The sequence below is a fragment of the Gymnoscopelus braueri genome (assembly GCF_963280865.1).
Source record: "Gymnoscopelus braueri genome assembly, chromosome: 10".
NCBI lineage: Eukaryota > Metazoa > Chordata > Actinopteri > Myctophiformes > Myctophidae > Gymnoscopelus > Gymnoscopelus braueri.
In genome coordinates, this window is record NC_137611.1 from 24,637,844 (window position 1) to 24,659,753 (window position 21,910).

Genomic DNA, 21,910 nt, shown 5'->3' on the forward strand with positions numbered 1-21,910 from the left:
GTAAAGGGTGTTCAATAGCACTGATTTATGGAAAGAAAAATGCAAAAGCGGAAAAATTGAGTTAGCTGGTTTCTGCCGGACAGCAACAAAACTATTTTCCATAAGTCCAAAGTTTTAGGCTTCCTAATAACATATCAATACCTTTGTTCCACCACACAAATAAATTCAAACTCATTTTGGGAGCATTCACATAGTGTGCGGATAGCTTTTCTTTTCACTGGTTCATTTTTGAATGTATTTATTTTGATCCAGCACCTGTTTAAATTCATTGTGGACGTGTGTGCATTTCCTTGCACTGCATAGGCTGAGGGGCCCACATATTTCAACGTTACCCTATATAATGTTTTTCCTCCATGAGACACATCATTTAATCTGTCCCTGCATTTACCATTCAACACCTGACATCAGCTTAATCATGGTGCTGTTTGCATAGAATGGAAGCCATACATGGAACATGTAACATGAAACATACATGAAATTGTATACTTCTTCCTGGTAGTCATCCATATAATCATGTCCAAAAATGCTCCTTACATTTCTTCCCGGATTTAAGGTTGACATGAATCTCCATGAGAAATGAGAAGTGGAATCATAATAATTGCTGTGTTTTACTCCCTTCCATTCCAAGGAGAGATCTATGATAGTCAATGTGTTCTGCTTCTGTTATCTCTGCTTCCAGGTAACAGGTGGCCATCGGTTAAAGGCCTAGAATACAGGTTCTCAAAGTGGGGTCCGGGGACCCCAAGAGGGTTCCAGGGGACCCCAGCCAAAAAGAAATACCTTGAAAAAATTTGGGGAAATGTTTAACAATTTTGAATACGTTTCACACAAATATTCTCTTATGGGGGTCCCTGGCACAGAATATTTTCAGAAGGAGGTCCGCGGCCAAATACATATCAATTTGGGGGGTCCTTGATATGAAAACGTATGGCATTCAGGGGTTTTAGGACTTAGTGGAGATCATGGGAATCTAGTAAAGTGTGTGTGTGTGTGTGTGTGTGTGTGTGTGTGTGTGTGTGTGTGTGTGTGTGTGTGTGTGTGTGTGTGTGTGTGTCTGTGTGTACATCCTCATGCAATATTGTACATTAATAATTTGATACGCTCAATTATTTAAAAAATGTCATTAAGGACATTTGAGGTGGCAGCAGCATTAATGATTAACTCGGACTGGAGAACCATACTGAGGTTTCGGGAACTTTCTTCCATAAAGGTTGTCTCCGGCAGTTTTGTCATGATTTCGTCATGATTTCATCAACTTCTGCTGATGAATCCAGCATCTTGCATACAGAAGGTCATTTATTTTGTGGTGGCACCCTCATGGACTGAATTGTTTCCTTGCGTATTGTCACAGAGCTTTGATGTCATTTAATTATGTCATTTAATGAGTTCATTCAATGCCCTCGCATTGAATGAACGCACAATGCCTTAGAGGCTCAACGGTTACAAGAAATATTTATGAGGATGTAAGGGTTCTTTGAGTTGCTTGTCTGCAGTGTCAGCTGTGTCGAGGCCGTTAACTGAATGTCAGGGTGTTATGATGTTATTTAAAAGACACTAAACTTGCAAAAATGGGGCCTGGAGTGTCAGTCAGTGTTAAGGTTAGAAAGAGCTGAAACATAATTTTCAATGTTTTTGTGCGCACACTGCAGTAAAGAAAGAGGGGAAGCCATGATTGCTTTATTATACAGGTTTGAGTGGCACATTGTTTCACTTACACAGAGTACTTTCTCCGCTTGCAATGACAACCTGCTCTAAATTAAACCTCCCATTTTTTCTTTTAAACACTTCACAATTATTCTGAGCATGGCTCCTTCACTTGACACAAAGTTTATTGAACCGTTTCCAAAATCTGACGAAGAACAGAGAGGGAGTGAGCATGGTAAGTTACTCTGTGGCTGTAGATAAGGGCTCAACACCACTCAGCACAGAGAATGTAGAGATGAGGTGGATAGGGGTTAGTGGGGTTATAGTTAAAGTTATAAACACTTTAGTCTTAAAACTCCCTCTTATCTGGGAACACCACAGTTCCTGTTGGGATTTATGGTAGACTGTGTGTATATTTTAACATGCAAGTTTTTAGTTTTTTGTTTAGTTTAATAAAAGCAAATAAAGTTTTTTTTAAAAAGCAATGGAAGACATTACATTTAGGGTATCTGTTGGCAGTTCAAAAATAAATAGTGAATTGGATTAAATATTGTACTAAACTACATTGGCACAAGACATAATCACTGAGCTCAACATGGGAGCCAAATAATATGGATGCGAAATGAGACAAATGTAGGGAAAAACTTATTGAGGACAAACCTCGAAACAAGCACTTAACACTAATAGTTGGAGGTTAAGCATATAATGCAATAAATGTGAGTCAGGCTTGTCACACGACTAAGCCTCACAGATGCAAACAACTAAACAAATAGTCAAATAGACACCCGTGACACTATGTGCTTTATATATCTTTAAAAATGTATTTTTCATATTTATTTATTTTGATATTTGATATTTTTTACTCATACTTAAAAAAAAACTAATTTCAAACACTCTTTTCATGGTGTAAATGTGTGATGTGACAATAAATGGAAGTTGTAGATTGTGTATTATAAATATTTCTGTAACTTGCATAGCTATCTTGAGATAATGTTGACAAGAATAGACAGTTGGTGTGAGTTCTCTGTTGCCAGAATAAAGCATACCGTACACCTCAATCCTCCTTGCAGGCAATTACATTATTTATTTGAGTTGAAAACATTGAGGTTAATGATCATATCACACCCAGTATAGAATAACATGAATACTAAATGAGATACATCCAGCTACAGATGTTGTTCTGCAACAGAGTGCTGGTTCGTCCAAAAATAACTTACATCAGCGATTCATTCACAACCAGTGGTGAGCCAGGAGGATATTGCAAAGTGGGCCCCTTAAAGAAATTGGCAAAACACAGAGATTTTGATAAAATAACTTTATTTTATTTTTCAAAGTTACAAAATGTCATGGTATTAAGCTGGAACACAATCGAATGATTAAGCGCTGAATTAAAATAAACATGCTAAAATAAAGCCTGTTAAGTGGTCAGATGGGTTAGCCATGAACACTTCAGAGATTTTCAAGAGGGCCCTGATCTAGAGAAGGTTAGGAACCACTGACTTCATTACTACAGGATCTCACCGATTAGCTTTTCGTCCAAGAATGATTTGCTTGTGGTATGTAAAGTCATTTGGTGGTTATTCAATGATTAGCACAGGGTGTGGAGACTGTTAAGTACGCAGAACATGGGATGTCAAGAGCAGTCATGTGCACTACTGGAAAAAAAAGAACATACTTGTGATGCTGCCAAATGGGAAATGAAATCTCCCTCATGTCCACTTGTCTAATCATACTTGTCCTGCAAGATAACGTATAGTGTTTTAATGTGCAGTAGCTTGATTCACATCCTTTAGTTGTCTCTCTACGGCGAGACATTCTGGATTGCAGCCAAATTCCTTCAATTGAATAAATCTCATTCCAGATTGACTAGATTCTAAATCGGGTGTTGACAATAGGGTGTTAGGAGAGTGCAATCACAAAACAAAGGTTACATAATTTCTCTGCCTTACTTTGTGCAAAGCAATGACATTTTCTGTGTCTGAACTTTAATAATAGGGGAACGAGCAAATGGGAGGATTTTTATTCATTTTGGCCACTGACTTTGCCCTGGGCTGGTATAGTCTTCACCAAAGGAAAGGCCAACATAAGGAAATGCATCAGCACAGCTTTTCTGCACGCCTTGTGATTATGTCAGTATTTAAACTAAATGCATAGATTGTTGCATTACAATAATTATATGATAAACTACCCAAAGTCACAGAATTAAGCCCTAAGTTAATCAAGCATGACAATCCACCCGTTCTTCTTTGTTGTGTGACAGTGGTCAATATTCACAATATTGACACTAGAAGCTGAAGGGTGGTGTTCACCAAAAATAGCCGATATACAAGCTCGCAACCTGTTGCGAGCTTGTAGATCGGCCATTTTACTAAGTAGCCTATCCACAAGTTTCCTAGGGCGTTGTAGGCATCATTTCCTGTCGATGTGATTCAATGTGATCCAATGAAATCCAATGATATCCAATGAAATCGACAGGAAGTGATGCCCACAACGCCCTAGGAAACTTGTGGATAGAGGGTTTAAGTGGTTAACTGAAAAATCAAGATAAATATTTGCTTACAGAAATATTGCAAATGAAATTTAAGGAAAAAGGCCTTGTATTCCACTAAAAGTTCAGTTCTACAAATCAATAGTCATTGAGCAAATTACTGTTCAATCAATGCTTAATTTATGCTCCGCCATACAAGCTCAATGCGCCTCAGCATTGTGCGGTTGTGGATGGGCTATTTATGGTGCATGACACATCGTACGACAAAGTATAAATCAGGCTTAAGACTGATGTCAAAACATTTCAGTCAACTGCATACCATGTTAATGCCAAGCGAAATAAATGCTTTCTGGCCGGATTGATTTTACAATGGTGCTGGCTACGATCGACAGCCCCAAGCATCTGAGCCAGGACGTAGAGCACACATCTGAGGACACTGATCTGGCAGCAGAAGTTATACAGCAGGGTTCAGTGCAGTGGGCTCCGCTGACAAGACCCTAACACTGGACCACTGTGGCAATGGCCAACACAAGGCCAGGGAGATCTTCACCTCCATCACCTTTTGCATTAATAGCACATATACCAATGATTATGAACAGAATCATACCAACAAATTCAGCAGCCAACCTTTTACATCCACCCCTTCTTTGTATTCATACTCAGTATATTGAACATGCTACTTGATCAGCATTTATAGTGATGATGTTTGTGCAAAAGGGGAGAAAGATGAAAACAGGAAAGAATCTTACAAAATGTTTATACGTTTTATTGACACGTTTAAGCTGACTTAACGCCACGCTCATGATAATCGTCATGTTTAATATCCTCCAGAAGTGGCTCTCTGTCAATGTCGTCATTCTCCACCCAGCACAGGACTTTGACTCTCTCGCTGAAGGGCTCACTCCTAGGCATTAGCAGGTAATCATAGAGAAGAGCTGCTGTCAGCCCTGCACTCATGGGCGCTACCCAGTATACCTGAAATGGAGCAAAGAGGGAGTCATGCCACATACCATGTCATTGATATTGATATGTCTAATGTCATCAGTTGGAAAGACCCATGCCTGCTTAAAAAGGGCCATGAAACCCTTGGCTGATTTGTTGTGTTTTCCAATTCAGGTAAAAACTAGAAAAAGTGCTCCTCGGAGCACAGGTCTCCGCCAGGTCAGGTACGTTATTGTGGCCTCCTGGTGGCGCTATAATAGGCCAATGTGAAAAGGGTGCCATTTATTCTTAGGTCTTTCACGGCAATCAGACACTGCATTCATGATTTGAGGCATTTTGTTGCAAAAATGTGTTTTGGTAAATTAGACCTGCTGGTGGCGCTATAACAGGCCAATGTGAAAAGGGTGCCATTTCTTCCTCGGCCTAGTGGGAATGTGCCTGCACGTTTTCACGGAAATCGCACGCTCTGTTCATGATTTGAGACATTTTGTTCAAAACGGACCAATCCTGCAAACTTTGGAAGCCAACCTTAGCCAATCAGGATGGAACATGAAATATCGGACAGATCCGTCTTGATCACATGACTATAGAGCTACTGTGTACCGATTTGCGTGATGTTTGGATAAAATCTGTAGGAGTAAATGGGTTTTGCACAAATCGGCCTCCTGGTGGCGCTATAACAGGCCCATGTGAACATTTTGGGGCAGAGGTTCTGAATTGGCATCCAGGGAGTGTGTGTGCACAGTTTCGCAGCGACCGGGCCAACGGTGCCGGAGATTAGCTGCTAACACACAGACAGGACAGGACACACGGACGGACAGGGGGTAAAACATACTCTCTCGCCGACAACTACAGCAGACATGGTGAGCTAATGAGCAATGCAGCTGCAGCTAGTACAATTAATAAGGGGTGCGTTAGATTTAGGGGCAACCCATTGGAGTGCCAATGTGCAAGCATAGACAGTAGTAAACACTATTGTCAATGACACATAATCTCATTAATTTGCTTACGTCATGGTGTAGTATAAGGTCAGCCTTATATAGACTGCCATGTTTTAACATGCTGTAGTTTTTAACCTGAATAGTCAAACAAACTACAATATCAGATATACAAGCTTATGGCATGTTGTGATGCAAGCTAGTAGATCTGCTAGTTCCCCTATATTTGAAAAACGTTGGATTTTTTAAAAAGATTTCACCTATGACAGTGGTAACATTTCTGAAGGTTTAAATTTCTTCAGAACTTTATTCTGTGGTACATACATACCCAATGATCCTCAAAAGCCAGCTGAACAAGTGCAGGCCCAAAGGATCGAGCTGGGTTAATCCCACACCCGGTGTAGCTGATCTGTAAACATCAGAGCAGAGGAAGAGACCACTTGCCTTTCTGGCAGCACATGACCGATTCATGATCCTACGCAAGCTAAGGTTGAAGGCCGTTCATGTCACGCCAATCCATTGTATTGGGCCACAACAAAACAGATGAACCATTAACCAAACAAGAAGCGGAAAAACTTTGATGTACTCACTCCTGCAAGGTGTCCCACCACAACGGACAATCCAATAGCCAGAGGTCCAAACCCGTTAACGTCACGCCGCGTATCAGTCACTGATATAACACACAAGACCAGCTGGAACGTCAGTATGAATTCCACGCCAAAACCTTGACCTGGGCTGATTTCATTGAGCTACAATGGAGACAGGAAGCGAGTTAGAATTTCCTCCCTGTGCCTCATAACTCTTGGGAACCTAAAATTAAATTTGCATAATTTGTAATGCACCATAGACAGAGGGTCTGCCAAGACCCTGCTGCATAAGGCATATTGTACAAGCAACAATTATAAGTATGTAAGCAGTATATTTGGCTTCAATGCTCCGTCTCAATTCATTAATTCCCTGTAAACAGATAAATATAATAAATGATCTGCAAAATAGACAATACAGGTAAATGAAGTGGAACCCCCTAAGGGAATCATAGAAACAGAGCCCACAGGTGGATGCTAGCTATAGAGTGTGCCAAAAATCCTGAAGGGGGCGTCAACAAGTGTCTTTTGGTAGCGGCGGACATCTTTGAGGGGTAAAAACCAGGTTGACTTAACATTGCCCAATGCCACGCCCAACGCCCCCCCCCCCCCCCCCCCCCCCGTGGTGACGACACGTTGGCACGCTCTATAGGGTGGTTTATAGCACAAAATATGTATAGTTCATAGCGCTAAGTACAAAGCAGCAGCAGAGCAGCAAGATGTCAGAGCAGCAGCAAAACGAATGAGCAGAAAGGTTTCAATAGCCTGCCCCAATCAGATGGAGTGAGCATGTGACTGATCACCTGATCAGGAGTTGGCACTGCTCTGAGTTGTCTGCCTGAGCTAGCCCTGTGGACTTTGCATCATTTTGATAAAAATTAGATATACAAGCTCATAGCACGGCACCGAGTGCTGCGCTATGAAGTTGTAGATTTACTATTTTTGAAAAATCTTGAAAAAAATATTTTAAATTTTCTAAAAAAACATAAGATTTAGAAAAACATTTTTTTAATTGGCCTCAGGCCTTAATGGGTTAAACAACATCAGCAAATTGAATTCACGTGAATTCACGTCCTTACCTTGTTAACACCAAGGGAATCTGTGTGTTCTTGCTTGATAGCATATACAATACCACTGCCCGCCACGGCTCCCAACATCTGAGCTAAGATGTAGAAAAAAGCTCTGAGGAAACTCATCTGGTAGGTGGCCAGAAACCCCAAGGTGATGGCAGGATTCAGGTGGGCTCCACTGATGTGACCGATACACTGGGCCAGCGTAGCGATGGCCAGTCCAAATGTTAGCGCTACCTTCACTTCATGGTCAGGATAAGCATCGTTTTTGTCCCCTATAGCAGCCGAAATGCCAATGAAGATGAACACGACCATGCATAGTAACTCGGCCAGAACCGCCCTCCAAAATGACCATGTTTGGATCTCAGACATCCTGTGCAGTATTCTGTGAGCTACACAACAGCACCCTCCTGCCAGCACAGCAATTACAACTGAGTGAATGAAATGGCCAATTTGCTACAGGTGTGTATTTAAAGGATCAGGCCCAATTACAATCAACTGAGACATTTGCCATCTTAAATACCTGTTAAGAAAGAACTGATGGCCTGTAGTGCACAACCAATTAAACAGAAGGCACTGTTGCTTTTTATACACATTTAATCAAAGGCCAAACTGTTATTTCAATCCTGTCTGGCATGTAGTATTTGTTTAAAAAGTCACATTGATCATTAAATGATTAAAACCTGAATTGGATTGTGCTGTCAAATCATAATGATAACATTTTCAAGGTCATGTTTTGATAGGAGCTTTACTTTAGGTGTATTCGATGTTTATCAAATAAAGTTGCTGGTCTAGCTATATAATTACACACTTTTTTCTTTTGAAATAAATGTCATTATTTGTCATTGCACCACACTGTCACCGAAACATAAATCAAGTGTAAATCTACTGGCTCTTCTATTGTAGCTATTCTGATTTCTTTCCACTTTCAGTTTTGTATCAAATCACAAGAAGAGGCACTGGCACTGTAAGTAAATGGCAAACACAATCACCAACATTAATGTTATGTAAGCCTGGACAGCATGCTATGATACATCATAACTGAAACTGGTCATGAAATGCAGAGCTAGTTAGTTTTTAACAAATAAACAACAACAACACCATTTGAGTGTGAGGACAGGGAGACATGGAGCTATTGCATGTTATCACAACATGGGTGTATTCAGTACTCTCATCTGCCTCATACCTCTGTGTCATGTTGTATTGCGATAATCCTTGTGATCCTAAAAGCTCTCCTACATTAAAGGTGGTTACTGGTCATTCAGTTGCATTACTCATCTCTAAGCAAGCGCGAGATATACATTTGCACAAGCCATACATGACTGGAAGACATGTATGGCGTCAAATAAGCAAGATATGTGAGCCAATTAAGCAAGATGGGATAGGGGAATAGATAGAAAACATGATGTTTTAACAAGCAGATGACAGTTGTATTTCTACAGTATAGTGACATCCTGTATACTTTGGCATGCAGTATCCTGATAAAGAGCACACATAATCTATATGCTTACACAGCAACAGTATCCTTGGATGTAAGCAGTGGTGGACAATAAAGAAGTACATTTACTTGAGTACAGTAGTTAAGTAAAACTTTTTGAGTATCTGTACGTTACTTATTTGTATTTTTAAGCCCTATTTCAAATATAGTTGTGAATTGCGATGAGTAATATTTGAGCAGGAGCATCTACTCAAGTACTGGGGTTGAGTACTTTGTCCACCACTGGATGTGGATCAAGCCTTGTGCAAACAGTTAAGTTTAGGCATGGGTTGAATGAATGAATTGTAGTGAAGGTTAGGCACTGTTAGTATGGTAAAGTTAAGGCATGGGTTCGGTGTGGTTAAGGTTAGCACATGGGTGGCATTCACCATGGAACTGGATTGGAAATGACATAGAGTACATGCTATGGATCAAGGATAGTATGAATCTACTAGTAGATTAGTACGGCTCTACTGGCCCTACGACATAGCTGGATACTGATGCCAAACAGTGGCATGATAGCATAGAAAGGCTGTGATGAAGTGATAATCTGGAATGTACAGTAGCATAGCTCAAATCCACTATGAGAAAAAATGCATTATGCTGACATGACATGGTAAATGTTAAAACGTCGTCCATCCATGACTTTTACTAAACATTTGTTCATTAAATGTCTCCATTGTTAAAATGTCAAAAATGATACTAACCAACAAAGTCACATTAAATACAGGCAATTTATTCAAAACTATTGCCTTTTCTTTTTTCGTCCTCAGACAGTCATAATTTACTGTAGGCTACTGTTCATTACCTTATAGGTGTGCTAAACAAAAGAGCAATTGGAAAATTGATATGGAAAATGGTTATGGGAAACGGAAATACTGTACTCAGAGCAACATTTGTTACCAACAGCCAGGTGTTTTATTTTACTTACAAAAGTGATGGACACACATAATACATTATACAAAAGAAATATAAGTCATACTCATAAAGGTACTTAGAAATATGTATACAAAAACAAACTGCGTCACATAGAATACTGATGAGGGAAGACATTTTTAACACACAAAGAAGCTCACTTGAGGTTGTTACAAATCTAAACATATTATGCTTGGGTGGCAGTGGTTTGGGTGCAAAATGGTGTGTAGTCAAATTTGAGTGAATTAGAATTAGATCCTAAATGACTATTACCACCATAAAAAAACCTCATGAAATAATCATTGGCCTTTCAGAATGGCATAACTCACTGATACACCGAAGCAAATTCAATAGCTTTTTCGTCTTTTTTCAAGAGTCGAGTATAGATCTTCAGTACTTTACACTAAATGCTGGTGCTGAATGCACAGTAAAATCCTGAGTGTTCATTAAAACCCGAGAGAGTGTACAAGTGGAAGGTCCAAGGAGAGTCCATTTGGTTCCATTTGTACACTCTCAGAGTTAAATGAACAGTCAGGATTTTACAGCGCGGCTACTGCTTGGAGCTGGACAACTCCACGGCTGTAGTGTCTTCGGCTCCATTGACGTCATAGTCTCCCACAGGGCCGCTGACAAGGACCTTCAGGCGGTCAGGGAAGTCATCAAACTTGGGGTACAGGAGGAAGTCATAGACGAGGGCTGCGGCCACACCTCCACACATCGGCCCCACCCAGTACACCTGCATTGGGTTCAAATCAGATCAGTCCTGTGTAGTCAGACAACTATATTCCACAATCTCTGAACGCTGTATAGAGTCTGGAACTACACCTGTCATTTCCGTTCACGAAAATACATTTAGAATATCTATTATATATACTTTAGAATTTCCATTTATTCGAAGCAGCAAGCCATATGCTTTGATCATTTCATTTTACAGTTGGACACATTTACGTAACTGCAAAGACGAAACGGAAGTGGGGGGGAGGGGCGCTGGCGGGACATCCGCTTTACCCCTGGAACGTTTTCAGCGCTTCCGTTCTACAGATTGTATGACGGAAGCATTTGAAAATTGTGGGAGTCAACAGTCTGGCTCGAGAGACTAAGATCAGATCGATCCTGAACTGCCACAGCAAGTATCTCTGGTCATTAGCTAGAGATCACTCAATGAAACAACGCAGTTGTTCTCAACATTTTCCTTTTTAATTTCAAGGAACCCCCATGACTCTGAGAGTTGCAGACCTGTAAGGGTCCATTTGGAACCCCCTCAAGAAACCCCAGAGGGTCCCTGGACCCCACTTTGAGAACCTCTGAAATCAAAGTATCACATGGTTGCATTGGAGCAATACATTCTTTCCCTTGGATGTGGTTTTATCTGTGTTTGGCTAATAATAAAACAATAGACGTTATCACACGTTGACTTTGTAACATAATGGAGGGTTGCTGGTTATTCAGTTATTGAATTGTTTAGCCATGGCAGACTGTACAATGGCCTCACACAAGAATGTGAGGTATTAAAAAGTGTGCAAGATTGTAGGTTCGAATCCGTGACTCACCCAGTGGTGTTCACCGAAATTGTTTTCGATCAAAGCCGGACCGAAGGAGCGTGCAGGGTTGATTCCACAGCCTGTGTAGCTGATCTGTGTTCAATAACAAAGAGACAATATTATATTTAGTGAAATGCTTTGGTGGTCTGATATTTCCCGACAAGAGCAGGTGCACGTATGATATTAAAACAATGTTTTATTGTTACATTGGTACGTTTTATACACATAAGAGAGTACGATTCTTAAGTTTCAGCTCCTCGACATTGCAGCAAAAAGAGAGTATACACACACAGTGTGTGTGTGTGTGTGTGTGTGTGTGTGTGTGTGTGTGTGTGTGTGTGTGTGTGTGTGTGTGTGTGTGTGTGTGTGTGTGTGTGTGTGCACATATTTATAAATAATTATAAATATAATGTGTTGGGTGCCTAAGTGTGAGGGATGTTTAAATAATATAGTGTAGTGTGTGTAAAAAAAGATAAGAGCATGAAATTCTGTGGTAGAGGTTCCTGTACATTGAGACCACAAATTGTTTTGTGTTTCAACCTCTGTTCTATATAGTACAGCACAAGCTTTGCATGGGTAGACAAGATACTGCACCGTGAACGACAGTAAGAACCAACTTACGGCTGCCAAGTGTCCCAATGCGACTGAGAGGCCAATTGCTAGGGGTGCAGAGCCAGTGACATCACGTCGCCTTTTATCAGTAACAGCAATGACGCAGAGGACCAGCTGGAAGGTTGCCAGGAGCTCGATACCGAATCCTTGACTAGGACTGATACCGTCGCTGAGCTGTGGAAGCAGGGGAGTGGAGGGGGAATCCAAAACAACAACATTTTGTCAGTTTGCATTAGGTAGATGGATGTTTCTCATCACTAGAACTTCCCATTTAGGAATTGCTGGCAAGTAGCTGAACTGGCCCCCGGAAAGCCATTCCTAATTTGGCTCAATTATGTCTGACAGCAATTGGGCAAAGACCCTGAAGTGCCAGACTGCTCATTTATTTTCAATTAGTTAAAATTAATGTAATTTTCAATACTCCGGTTAACTTGTGTAATACGTACGTATTTGACTGATCTCAACCCATGCAGTCAGTGGAGGTCATGCCTTGTCAGTCAATGTTTATCAAGAATGCAATTACTGTATTAAGACAAGTGTTGTTTATCACCATGGAGAACAAGACTCCAGTAGTGAACCCCCTGTATTTTCCAGAATACAGCATGAAAACTTCCCAAATGTAAGGCATTTAATCACTGTCACATGATTATCTTAAGTGCTTTCATCCGGTGCATCACAGCATGGTATAATTGTGCATCACCACCATCTAATTGTGAGCAATAACAATAATTCTAGGCATACCACAGTGCCAACACCACACTTTACCACCACACTACATGCATATTCCGTCAATGGAAATATATTGCTAGCTACACATTTGCACTGTTCTTTTTGTACTTTTAACTATAAGGTCAAAGTTTGAAAGAGATGCACTCTGAATACATATCATTAAATGACATTGAAAGTTCTTACATTTCTTGGCACCGTGGGAAAGCGTTTATCCCTGCACATACATTACATACTGTAATAAAAACAAACATGAGAAGTGAGACACTTACTTCATTAAGACCCAGTGCAATAGTTGCATTTCGACGTGTTCCATACACAATGGCACTGCCCAGTGATGAGCCCAGCATCTGAGCTACAATGTACATGAGTGCCTTGAAGACACTGATCTGGCAGCTGACCAGCATGCCCAGGGTAACAGCAGGATTCAGGTGGGCTCCACTGATGTGCCCTAAACTCTGGGCCAGTGTGGCGATGGCCAGTCCAAAGGTCAGCGAGACCTTGACCTCCTGGTCCGGGTTTGTATTATTGCTGTTGCCAATTGCTGCGGAGATGCTGAGGTAAATAAAGACGATCATCCCCACCAACTCGGCCAGAACGGCCCTCCAGAATGCCTTGCTCCTGAACTCTCTCATGGTGGCTGTGCAGCTATAGGCCTGTGGTGGTCCTTAGTGGTGTGTGTATGTATACTCACAAACAACAGCAACAGGCTGCATATATATGGCTGAGGGCTGATAATGGTAAGGGGGCGGGTCCTAAAAAGTGAAAGGGAAGGCCACACTGAATTAATGAGAAATCCAAAAGGCTGGTCTCCCTCCCTCCCTCCTCCGTGGTTCCCTCCTCCCCTCTTTCGCCTCCTGCCCCGCTCCTGGGACCTCCCTGTGCACCTCGTTGTGCTCTTTGGACTTTTGTGAGTGGTAGTATTAGTTCTAAAAGCAGCTGTGGACGGTGGACAATTTTGCCCTTGCACAAAGGCATTAGAGTTTTATTGCTTGGATTCAGAGTCTAGATTATGAGTCAGAGTTGTGATTTAGAATCATCTGTTGTGATCCTAAAAGCTCTCCTCTATTAAGGTGGTGACTGGTCATTCAGTTGAATTACTCATCTGTAAACATGCAATGATCTCTGAGAACAAGACTGCAAGGCAGTAACACACAGCATGTTATGAAGTTTATTAAACACATGTAGAAAATATATTACTTTGCACAAGTCATATTATTGTGACCAATATGTGGGTCATACCGTTAAAGAAATAAGCAAGATGGGATAAGAATATGAATAGATAGAAAACGTGATGATCTAGCAAGCAGATGACAGTAATACTTCTAAAGTGGTATCCTGCATACTTGGTCATGCAGTATCCTGATAAACCTATGACAAATTCTGGAATGTCAGTTATGCCTTGTCACTGTGCATATTACAACGGTCAGCAAACCTGTGTTGTAATAATCAAATGAACATTGCGTGCTTTTGAATGTGTCCACTTTTATTGTGGTTTGCATATTACAACACAGTGAGTGATCTGTTCACTTGTCATGTCTATCATACCATTGATCATGGACAGAATATAGGGAAGGGCTACCGAGAATCTCAACGCCTCTCAAACACCCTACCCCCCACAAAAAGGGTCACTCAAGATGTTTCAAGACCGCCTGTCGCGGACTGGCCTTTCACGTGAGCTTTGGATTACCAATGGAGACAGAGAAAACAGACATGAGGGGGAGAGAGAGAGAGCGAGGCGGAAGGGGGGATAGAGGGAGAGGAAAACAGAGCATGGTGTTGCGTTGTATCTCTTTCAGTCAAGATTTGTCTCCGTTAATAAAAAGGTAGAGAATGGGCCCAGAGTTTTAACCTACAACACTAGCAATGGGGATGATGCTCTGGAATGTTTTGCTGATATATCTCAAACAGCAAAATGAGTGTCCTGTAATGGACCATGAGGTGGAAACATGATAGATTATAATGATAGATTATTGAAGGTTAAATCTGTCTTCTTCAGGGTGTACTTGTAAGGCTCCACACAATATAACCTTCTTACAGCAACTCCAATGGTGGAAAAGCACTGCAAGGTCATTTAGTTAATGCTTGTCAGATATGGAGTAATAGGTGTAACAGGGTAAAACATCAACTGTGGGAAACGAGCAGCCTGTTGTACCTGACCTCCAACGCAATCGCTTGTGACAGCAACACCGACTGACTGAACCACAGAATAAGAAAGCAGTTAGAGTTGGATACAGATATGCATGTATCACATTTGAGTTGGATACAGATACTTTTTTTTTCTTTAGATGTTTTTATTATTAGACATACATACAGCTAGCCTTGAAACCTTTAATACCAATGTAGCCAATCTTTCTTTCATATTTATTTTTGAGACATCCGGGGGTGATGAGGGAAAGTGTTCCATTCTAAAATTACACAGTGAACTTTCAATTATTAACTGTACTGTACTACTTATGGCTCAGTTGGGATTCTCTAAATGTGTGTCAGTGCGGTGCAGTTGTCTCTGGCAACCAGGAGGTTTATGACAGACTGTTGTCATGATGATAAGAACAGTTCATTCAGAGGAAGGAAGTTCGATACTACTGTTATTTAATGTATTGTTTTTACCCTACACACACACTGTTGCCCTGGAATGATGTGGGGCATATTGGTCATGAGAAGCAGACTCCTCTCTCATATGCCCTGGTTCCATTCCTTGATCTAATGCCTTGACTATGTACATGTTGGAGTTGAAGGGAGGAGAGGTACAGGCTGTCCCAAACTGCAATGCTCTGTGCGGGATGACCTCTTGTGCAGTGGGCAGATTAAATGCCTTGCTTTTAGAGCATATCTGTGGTATCCTTCGTGGACAGGATTATATTGTCAAAATGTTCCAGTCAAGTTCATTTATTTTACTGCTTAGTGGCATATATGCAAAGGAAATTATGTTAACCACTTAGCATGATCATTTGCAAGAAGAATGTCCATACATGTGAGTCATTACGATTCCTACCAATTCAATATAGCTGGACAAAGGATGGATGGTTTCACGTTTCAGCATCCGATTCCAGCCTTAATTCACACAAGTTGACAACACCAGCTGAAATGTCTGCTGGCCTGCCTGTGTGGTAGGGATCCGTGGCTCTCCCCGATGCTGAAAAGAATCAAGAATCAAGAGGGGTTTATTTGTCACCTACTCATACAGGTACAAGTAACGAAATGTTGGCGGGACATATGCTGCAGAGACTATGCTAACAGAACAATACAAGATAACTAGAAAAAGTGCTCCTCGGAGCACAGGTCTCCGCCAGGTCAGGTAGGTTATTGTGGTCTCCTGGTTGCGCTACAATAGGCCAATGTGAAAAGGGTGCCATTTCTTCTTAGGCCTTGCACGGCAATCGGCCACTGCATTTATGATTTGAGGCATTTTGTTCAAAATTTTTTTTTTGCTATATTAGACCTCCTGGTGGCGCTATAACAGGCCAATGTTAAAGGGTGGCATTTGTTCCTCAACGTCGTGCGAATGTGCGTGCAAAGTTTCACGGCAATCGGACGCTGCGGTCATGATTTGCAACATTTTGTTCAAAACGGGCCACTCCTGCAAACTTTAGATGTCAATCTTAGCCAATCAGGATGGAATAGGAAAAATCTAACAGATCCGTCTTGATCACATGACTATAGAGATCATGTCTACCGATTTGCGTGAAATTTGGATAAAATCTGAAGGAGTAATATCAAAACAATTGTTTTATACAAGTCGGCCTCCTGGTGGCGCTATAAAAGGCAGATGTGAAAAATGCAGGGCAAAGGGTTGTCCTTTGTCTCTAGGGAGTGCGCATACAAAGTTGTACACAGATCGGTGCAGTTATAGGTAAAAACACGAATCGGCCTGCTATAGCGCCACCATGAGGTTGATTTGAAAAAATTTAAGTGGCATTTCTTCCTCTGCCTAGTGGGAATGTACGTGCACAATTTCACGGCAATTGCAAGCTGTGTTCATGATTTGAGGCATTTTGTTGAAAACGGAGCACTCCTGCAAACTTTGGAAGCAATTCTTAGCCAATCAGGATGGAATATGAAAAATCTTAAACACTGGTTTCGTTTAATGACTATAGAGATACTGTGTACCGATTTGTGTGACGTTTGGACAAAATCTGTAGGAGTAATTGTTTTGCAAAAAGCGGCCTCCTGGTGGCGCTATAACAGGCCCATGTGAAAAATGTGGGGCAGAGGTTCTGAATTGGCATCCAGGGAGTGTGTGTGCACACTGGCGCTGTGATCAAGCCAACGGTGGAAGAGATTAGCTGGTCACAGACGGACGGACGGACACACACACACGGACACACCGACACACGGACGGACGGACGGACGGGGTGGAAAACATACTCTCTCACCATGCCTTACGGCCTGGCGGAGACAATAAAAATATCTAAAACTAAAAGTAATTATGTTGATGGAATTACATGTAAAGTAGAGGTAGAATGGCAGTATGATAAACCTTTTAAGAAGCATCTGGGGACCACTGACTGGGCCAGGGAGAGGTTTAATATGGAGGTGCATGCTTGTGCGCAGGAAGTCAGAGCAGGTCTTGATGACCTGCTCAGGGAGCTGTCTGCTTGGGCTGGCTGCTTTCCTGATGTTCAACACCTTCTTCACGTCCTGTTTACAGACGACGAGCAAGCTTCTGCTACAAGGGTAGAGCACTCCCTTCCATCAGGCGAATCGTGCCAGCTGCCAGGCCAGTGCTAGCATTTTTAGCACTTTCAATCGACTGGCGGTTGCCAGTGTAAATTATTCTTAGTCCTTGCCACAAATAAGGATGAAACTATTGCTATTTGACCACTGTTTATTCTATCCAGAAGATTATTCCCAGTCATAATGTTCTGTCATTTATTTTGAACAGTAAGTTTGTTTTAGCAGTATATTTTAGTTCTGCCAAGAAGTGCACTCTGAAAACTTCTGAGCGTCAGTGTAACTCTGAGAATGTAAAATTTTACCTGTAAGGTTATTGACACTCACGACTTGCTGTGCACTGGTTTCAAGTTTAGGGTGATTCACAGGAGGAAAGATTCCTGGGAGAGTTGCAGTGTGCTTGTTATTGTACACTTAACTTGGAAAAATTATTTTGCACCGACATTTCTTTCAGATTCAACTCAACTGCAGCTTCACCTTTATTGTCACATCACACCTTACAGGTGTAAAAAAGTGGTTGAAATTCTTTGTTGCCCTAGCTCCCATCATTTGCTGTTTTCAAGAAAGGGGAATAGAAAGAAAAGTGATAGAAAACAGGGAAAACTGGTCAGAAATGTTAAATATTCCTAATATGAATAGAGTCTATATACATAAGGTGCATGGTTAAAAGACAAAAATGGCAATGGAATGAGGCAGTTCAAATAGCAGCAGATAGTAACTGATATATGCATAAGGTGAATAGTTTAAAGAACAATACCAATAAAATAGCAACAGATATGGAAACATAGTTCCTTGTGTGCTTATAGTCTAATATGCAGGTGAGATTATCAGGGTTAATTAGAAGGAAGCTTATTGTTAAATGCAAGATGTCAGAAAGGCCAGAGGAAAACAACTTTTATTAGGGAAAAAACGAAATTGTACTAAAGTACAGTACTTACTGTAGGTAAATGTACTTAGTTACTTTACACCACTGTATTGGGTAATCACTTTGGAGAAAAGGTGACCAGAATTACTTGTGGCAAAGTGAATGATAAGCATTGTGTGCACTGTGTGGTTTATGGTAGACCTAGTTGGAAGAGAATAAATCGGGGGAATGTGTCGTTCAAACAAGTGGCAAACCAACACCTATCCTCTGGAGGCATGGAAAACCGAGATGGCCAACTTGTAACCAAGGATCTAACTATACCATACAATACTTTCCCGCAGGAACTCACTTAAATGTTACAAGATGTTGTGTCTGCTCTGTGGCTGATGTAAACAAAATGTAAAGCATGCATACAGTAATGCAAGTGTATGTGTGTCATGGATCAAGATTGTAAGGCGGGTCCAATCACTGACATAATGTCCTGCACTATTGCATTCTATGACTGTCCGACATGCATAGTTGATTAGCGGTGATCCAAAGAAAATATATTTTCTAATGGACAGTTAATTATTCATTTCATAAAGCCACAGGGGTGAATGGCACTGCTCAAGATTTAACGAAATACAGTACATGTGTAGTTTACCTTTACATTGTAGAGCAGTGGTTCTCTCATTTTTTCCTGTCAAGAACCCCCAAATTTTGATATATTTAGCCACGGATCCCCATCTGAAAGTATTTTGTGCCAGGGATCCCCATGTTCCACATTCTTCTAAACTCTTCTAAAAGATCTTTTGAAAATAGCAGATCTACAAGCTCACGACGCATCACATCGTGTTGTGAGCTTGTAGATCGGCTATTTCCAAATAGCCAAAGTATATAGGGTTAAAGTGGTTAAATTGCATATTGGCTAACAGCTTGGAACCCCCTCAAGGACACCTGGGGGTCCCCGGACCCCACTTTGAGAACCACTGTTGTAGAGTATTATAAGTATCTCTGCCTTATCAGACTTTAAGAGCACTCTGCCCCGTCTGATGTGTTGTCTGTAACTGTGTTGTAACTTTCTGAGAGCCCTTTTAGTAGAGAGATGTCAGTGTATGAGGCATTTTACAATAAATCTCTATAAGAGAATACCAGCACTCAGGGAACTGTCATTTAAGGCACTTTTATTTATACATTTGGCATGATTTACTGCAGAGCAGACAGAACAACGTTTCGGCGTCAAACCTTCATCAGCGTTGTGTCTAGTGTATGAGGCTGGCATCCCACATGACATGACTACCCACCAACTGAATTGTGAGATGGTTTGACTATTGGGAAAGGAATGTAGAGAATGCTTCAAAACATGCATGTAGCATAAACATAGTTTAAAGGTATGTGGGAGTGATTTATTTCAACAACTACAATAAAATGTGTAAAAAGGTTTAACAAATTCAAGCTAATGGGACATATACTCTTGAAAGGAATGGTTGAAATTCTGTGTCATGGATGGGTCATGGTCTGTAATGGCTGGGACTCGGTTGTCCTGATGATAATTAAGTTTAGCAGCGAGGTTCAAACGTAACAGCACACATCATTAATTTGATTGGATTAACTTTATTAATCCCTCGAGAGGGAAACTTCATTAGCTGCCACATGTCAACAACATCATAAAAACAGTATAAAAAAAGTATACAAATATTAGTGACGGTAGCAAGAGTATAACGCACACATGATTCACAAACATACTGTACATTGTACTCAATATTACATAATGCAACAAGAGAACATCACTGGAAAGTCTACTTTGTTTTTAAAAAATTATAAAGTTGCGGACACAGAAGACTTTCGTTCGGTGGAACATCTTGGCATAACCAGCCGTCCACTAAAGGTGCTTCTAAGGTTATTAAACACAGCGAGTGTATAGCCGTCATATTGCAACATTCGGTATGTCTTTGACTGTGATACTTTTAACCCAGAAATAGCAAACTAGAAATACTGCATCACGGTTGTAAGCCTCCGCCAACCAGTTGCAGTTTTCATCCGTGAATATATAGAGATGACTTTGAAGGAATGAACGTGTTTTTTTTTTCTTAGGTTACAGTGACTTTGACCTTTGACCACCAAATTCTAATCAGTTCATCCTTGAGTCCAAGTGGACGTTTTTGCCAAAATTTGCCATGAAATTCCCTCTGCGTTCCTGAGATACCGTGTTCAGGAGAATGGGATGGACATGGAGTCGCAGTGACCTTGACATTTGACCTTTAACCACCAAAGCCTTCACTGCATCCTTTTAGTTTTTTATTCCAAAAAATTTGAAAGAACAAAAATAGAAGATCTACAAGCTCAAACGATGCATCGCATCGTGAATCGGCTTGTAGATCGGCTAACTTTTCACGACACCATCATACGGCAAAGTAATAAATAGGGCTTAAGTAGTTAAGTATTTTGTGTGAAATTTTTATTACTGACCCAGCAGCTGTCAAAGTAGCACGACGTGATGAATTACATAGACTCATCCCTCTGAAAGTCTGAATATTTAAAGTCGATATCCAATACAGATGATTTGTGTTCTTTTGGGGAAGATTCTGCTTTGATGGTGGATCAAACTTGTTCAGGAGCACAGGCAAACCCACACGGTCACTGAGCCATGAAACTGACTATGACAGGGAGGAACTCATTTGACTAATTGCTCAAATTTATCTAATTGGTTCAGAAAATTTGGACAGGGAGAGTTGTGTCCAAAATAACTTTTTTTCTCCATCGGACACATTCAAAAGCTTGCCTCACAACAAAATGTATTGATTACTGTCATCATTCTTATAAAGTAATACAACTGAAATTTGCCGTAATTGTAGCCAAAAGATCTCCTTTGTAAAAGAGCGTGGGTACAAATTGATTTATTTGTTCCTCAAATAGATGTTTTGACTATAGAGAAAAAAGAAAGCCCATTCTTCTCTGTGACCTCACACTGACGAGTGTGGGGGGGGTGTATTTAGCTACAAGCGTGTGAAAATAGACAGAGACAAAAGGACCGAATGAATGGGGTGGGCTGTACACAAAGTTGGCCACATTCATAGGACCTCAGTTTGATGGCCAAGCCTGTAACTGTCAGGATGCGTCACAGACTGTATATGAAGGAGCTTCCCCAGCCATAGACCTGCACGCATTCTTTAGTAACCACCGGTGAGTAAACATACAGTAGTCAAAGGCCTCTGTTCAACCCTAACATTAGCCTAACACAGTGGTTCTCAACCTTTTCAGGCCACGACCCCCCAAAATAATCATACTTGAACTGGGGACCCCCCACCCTGACAAGCAATTGGAATGTGGGAGTTGAGGCATTCGATTTTGTTTGACTCGGTTCACAGACCCCCTGGGGGTCCCGACCCACAGGCTGTGAACTACTGGCCTAACATTAATAGCTTCCAAATCACAATGATGAGGAGTTGAAGCCC

At 41.1% G+C, this 21,910-nt stretch overlaps 2 protein-coding genes across 2 annotated transcripts; both read right to left on the reverse strand.

Annotated features, from left to right (window-relative positions):
• Positions 1-4,909: 4,909 nt before the first annotated feature.
• LOC308093467 (aquaporin-1-like) lies at positions 4,910-8,038 on the reverse strand (the record flags this gene model as incomplete). The annotated part of the gene is made up of 4 exons (XM_080439803.1): positions 4,910-5,107; positions 6,341-6,421; positions 6,603-6,761; positions 7,676-8,038. The coding sequence occupies 4 exons, from the start codon at positions 8,036-8,038 to the stop codon at positions 4,910-4,912; spliced, it is 801 nt and encodes a 266-aa protein (XP_080295929.1).
• Positions 8,039-10,038: 2,000 nt separating this feature from the next.
• LOC308093203 (aquaporin FA-CHIP-like) lies at positions 10,039-13,614 on the reverse strand. The gene is made up of 4 exons (XM_080439459.1): positions 13,210-13,614; positions 12,221-12,385; positions 11,609-11,692; positions 10,039-10,794 (listed from the first exon to the last, which is right to left on the reverse strand). Exons 1-4 carry the CDS (start codon positions 13,570-13,572, stop codon positions 10,609-10,611), a joined length of 798 nt encoding a protein of 265 aa, XP_080295585.1. The 5' UTR covers positions 13,573-13,614; the 3' UTR covers positions 10,039-10,608.
• Positions 13,615-21,910: the final 8,296 nt, after the last annotated feature.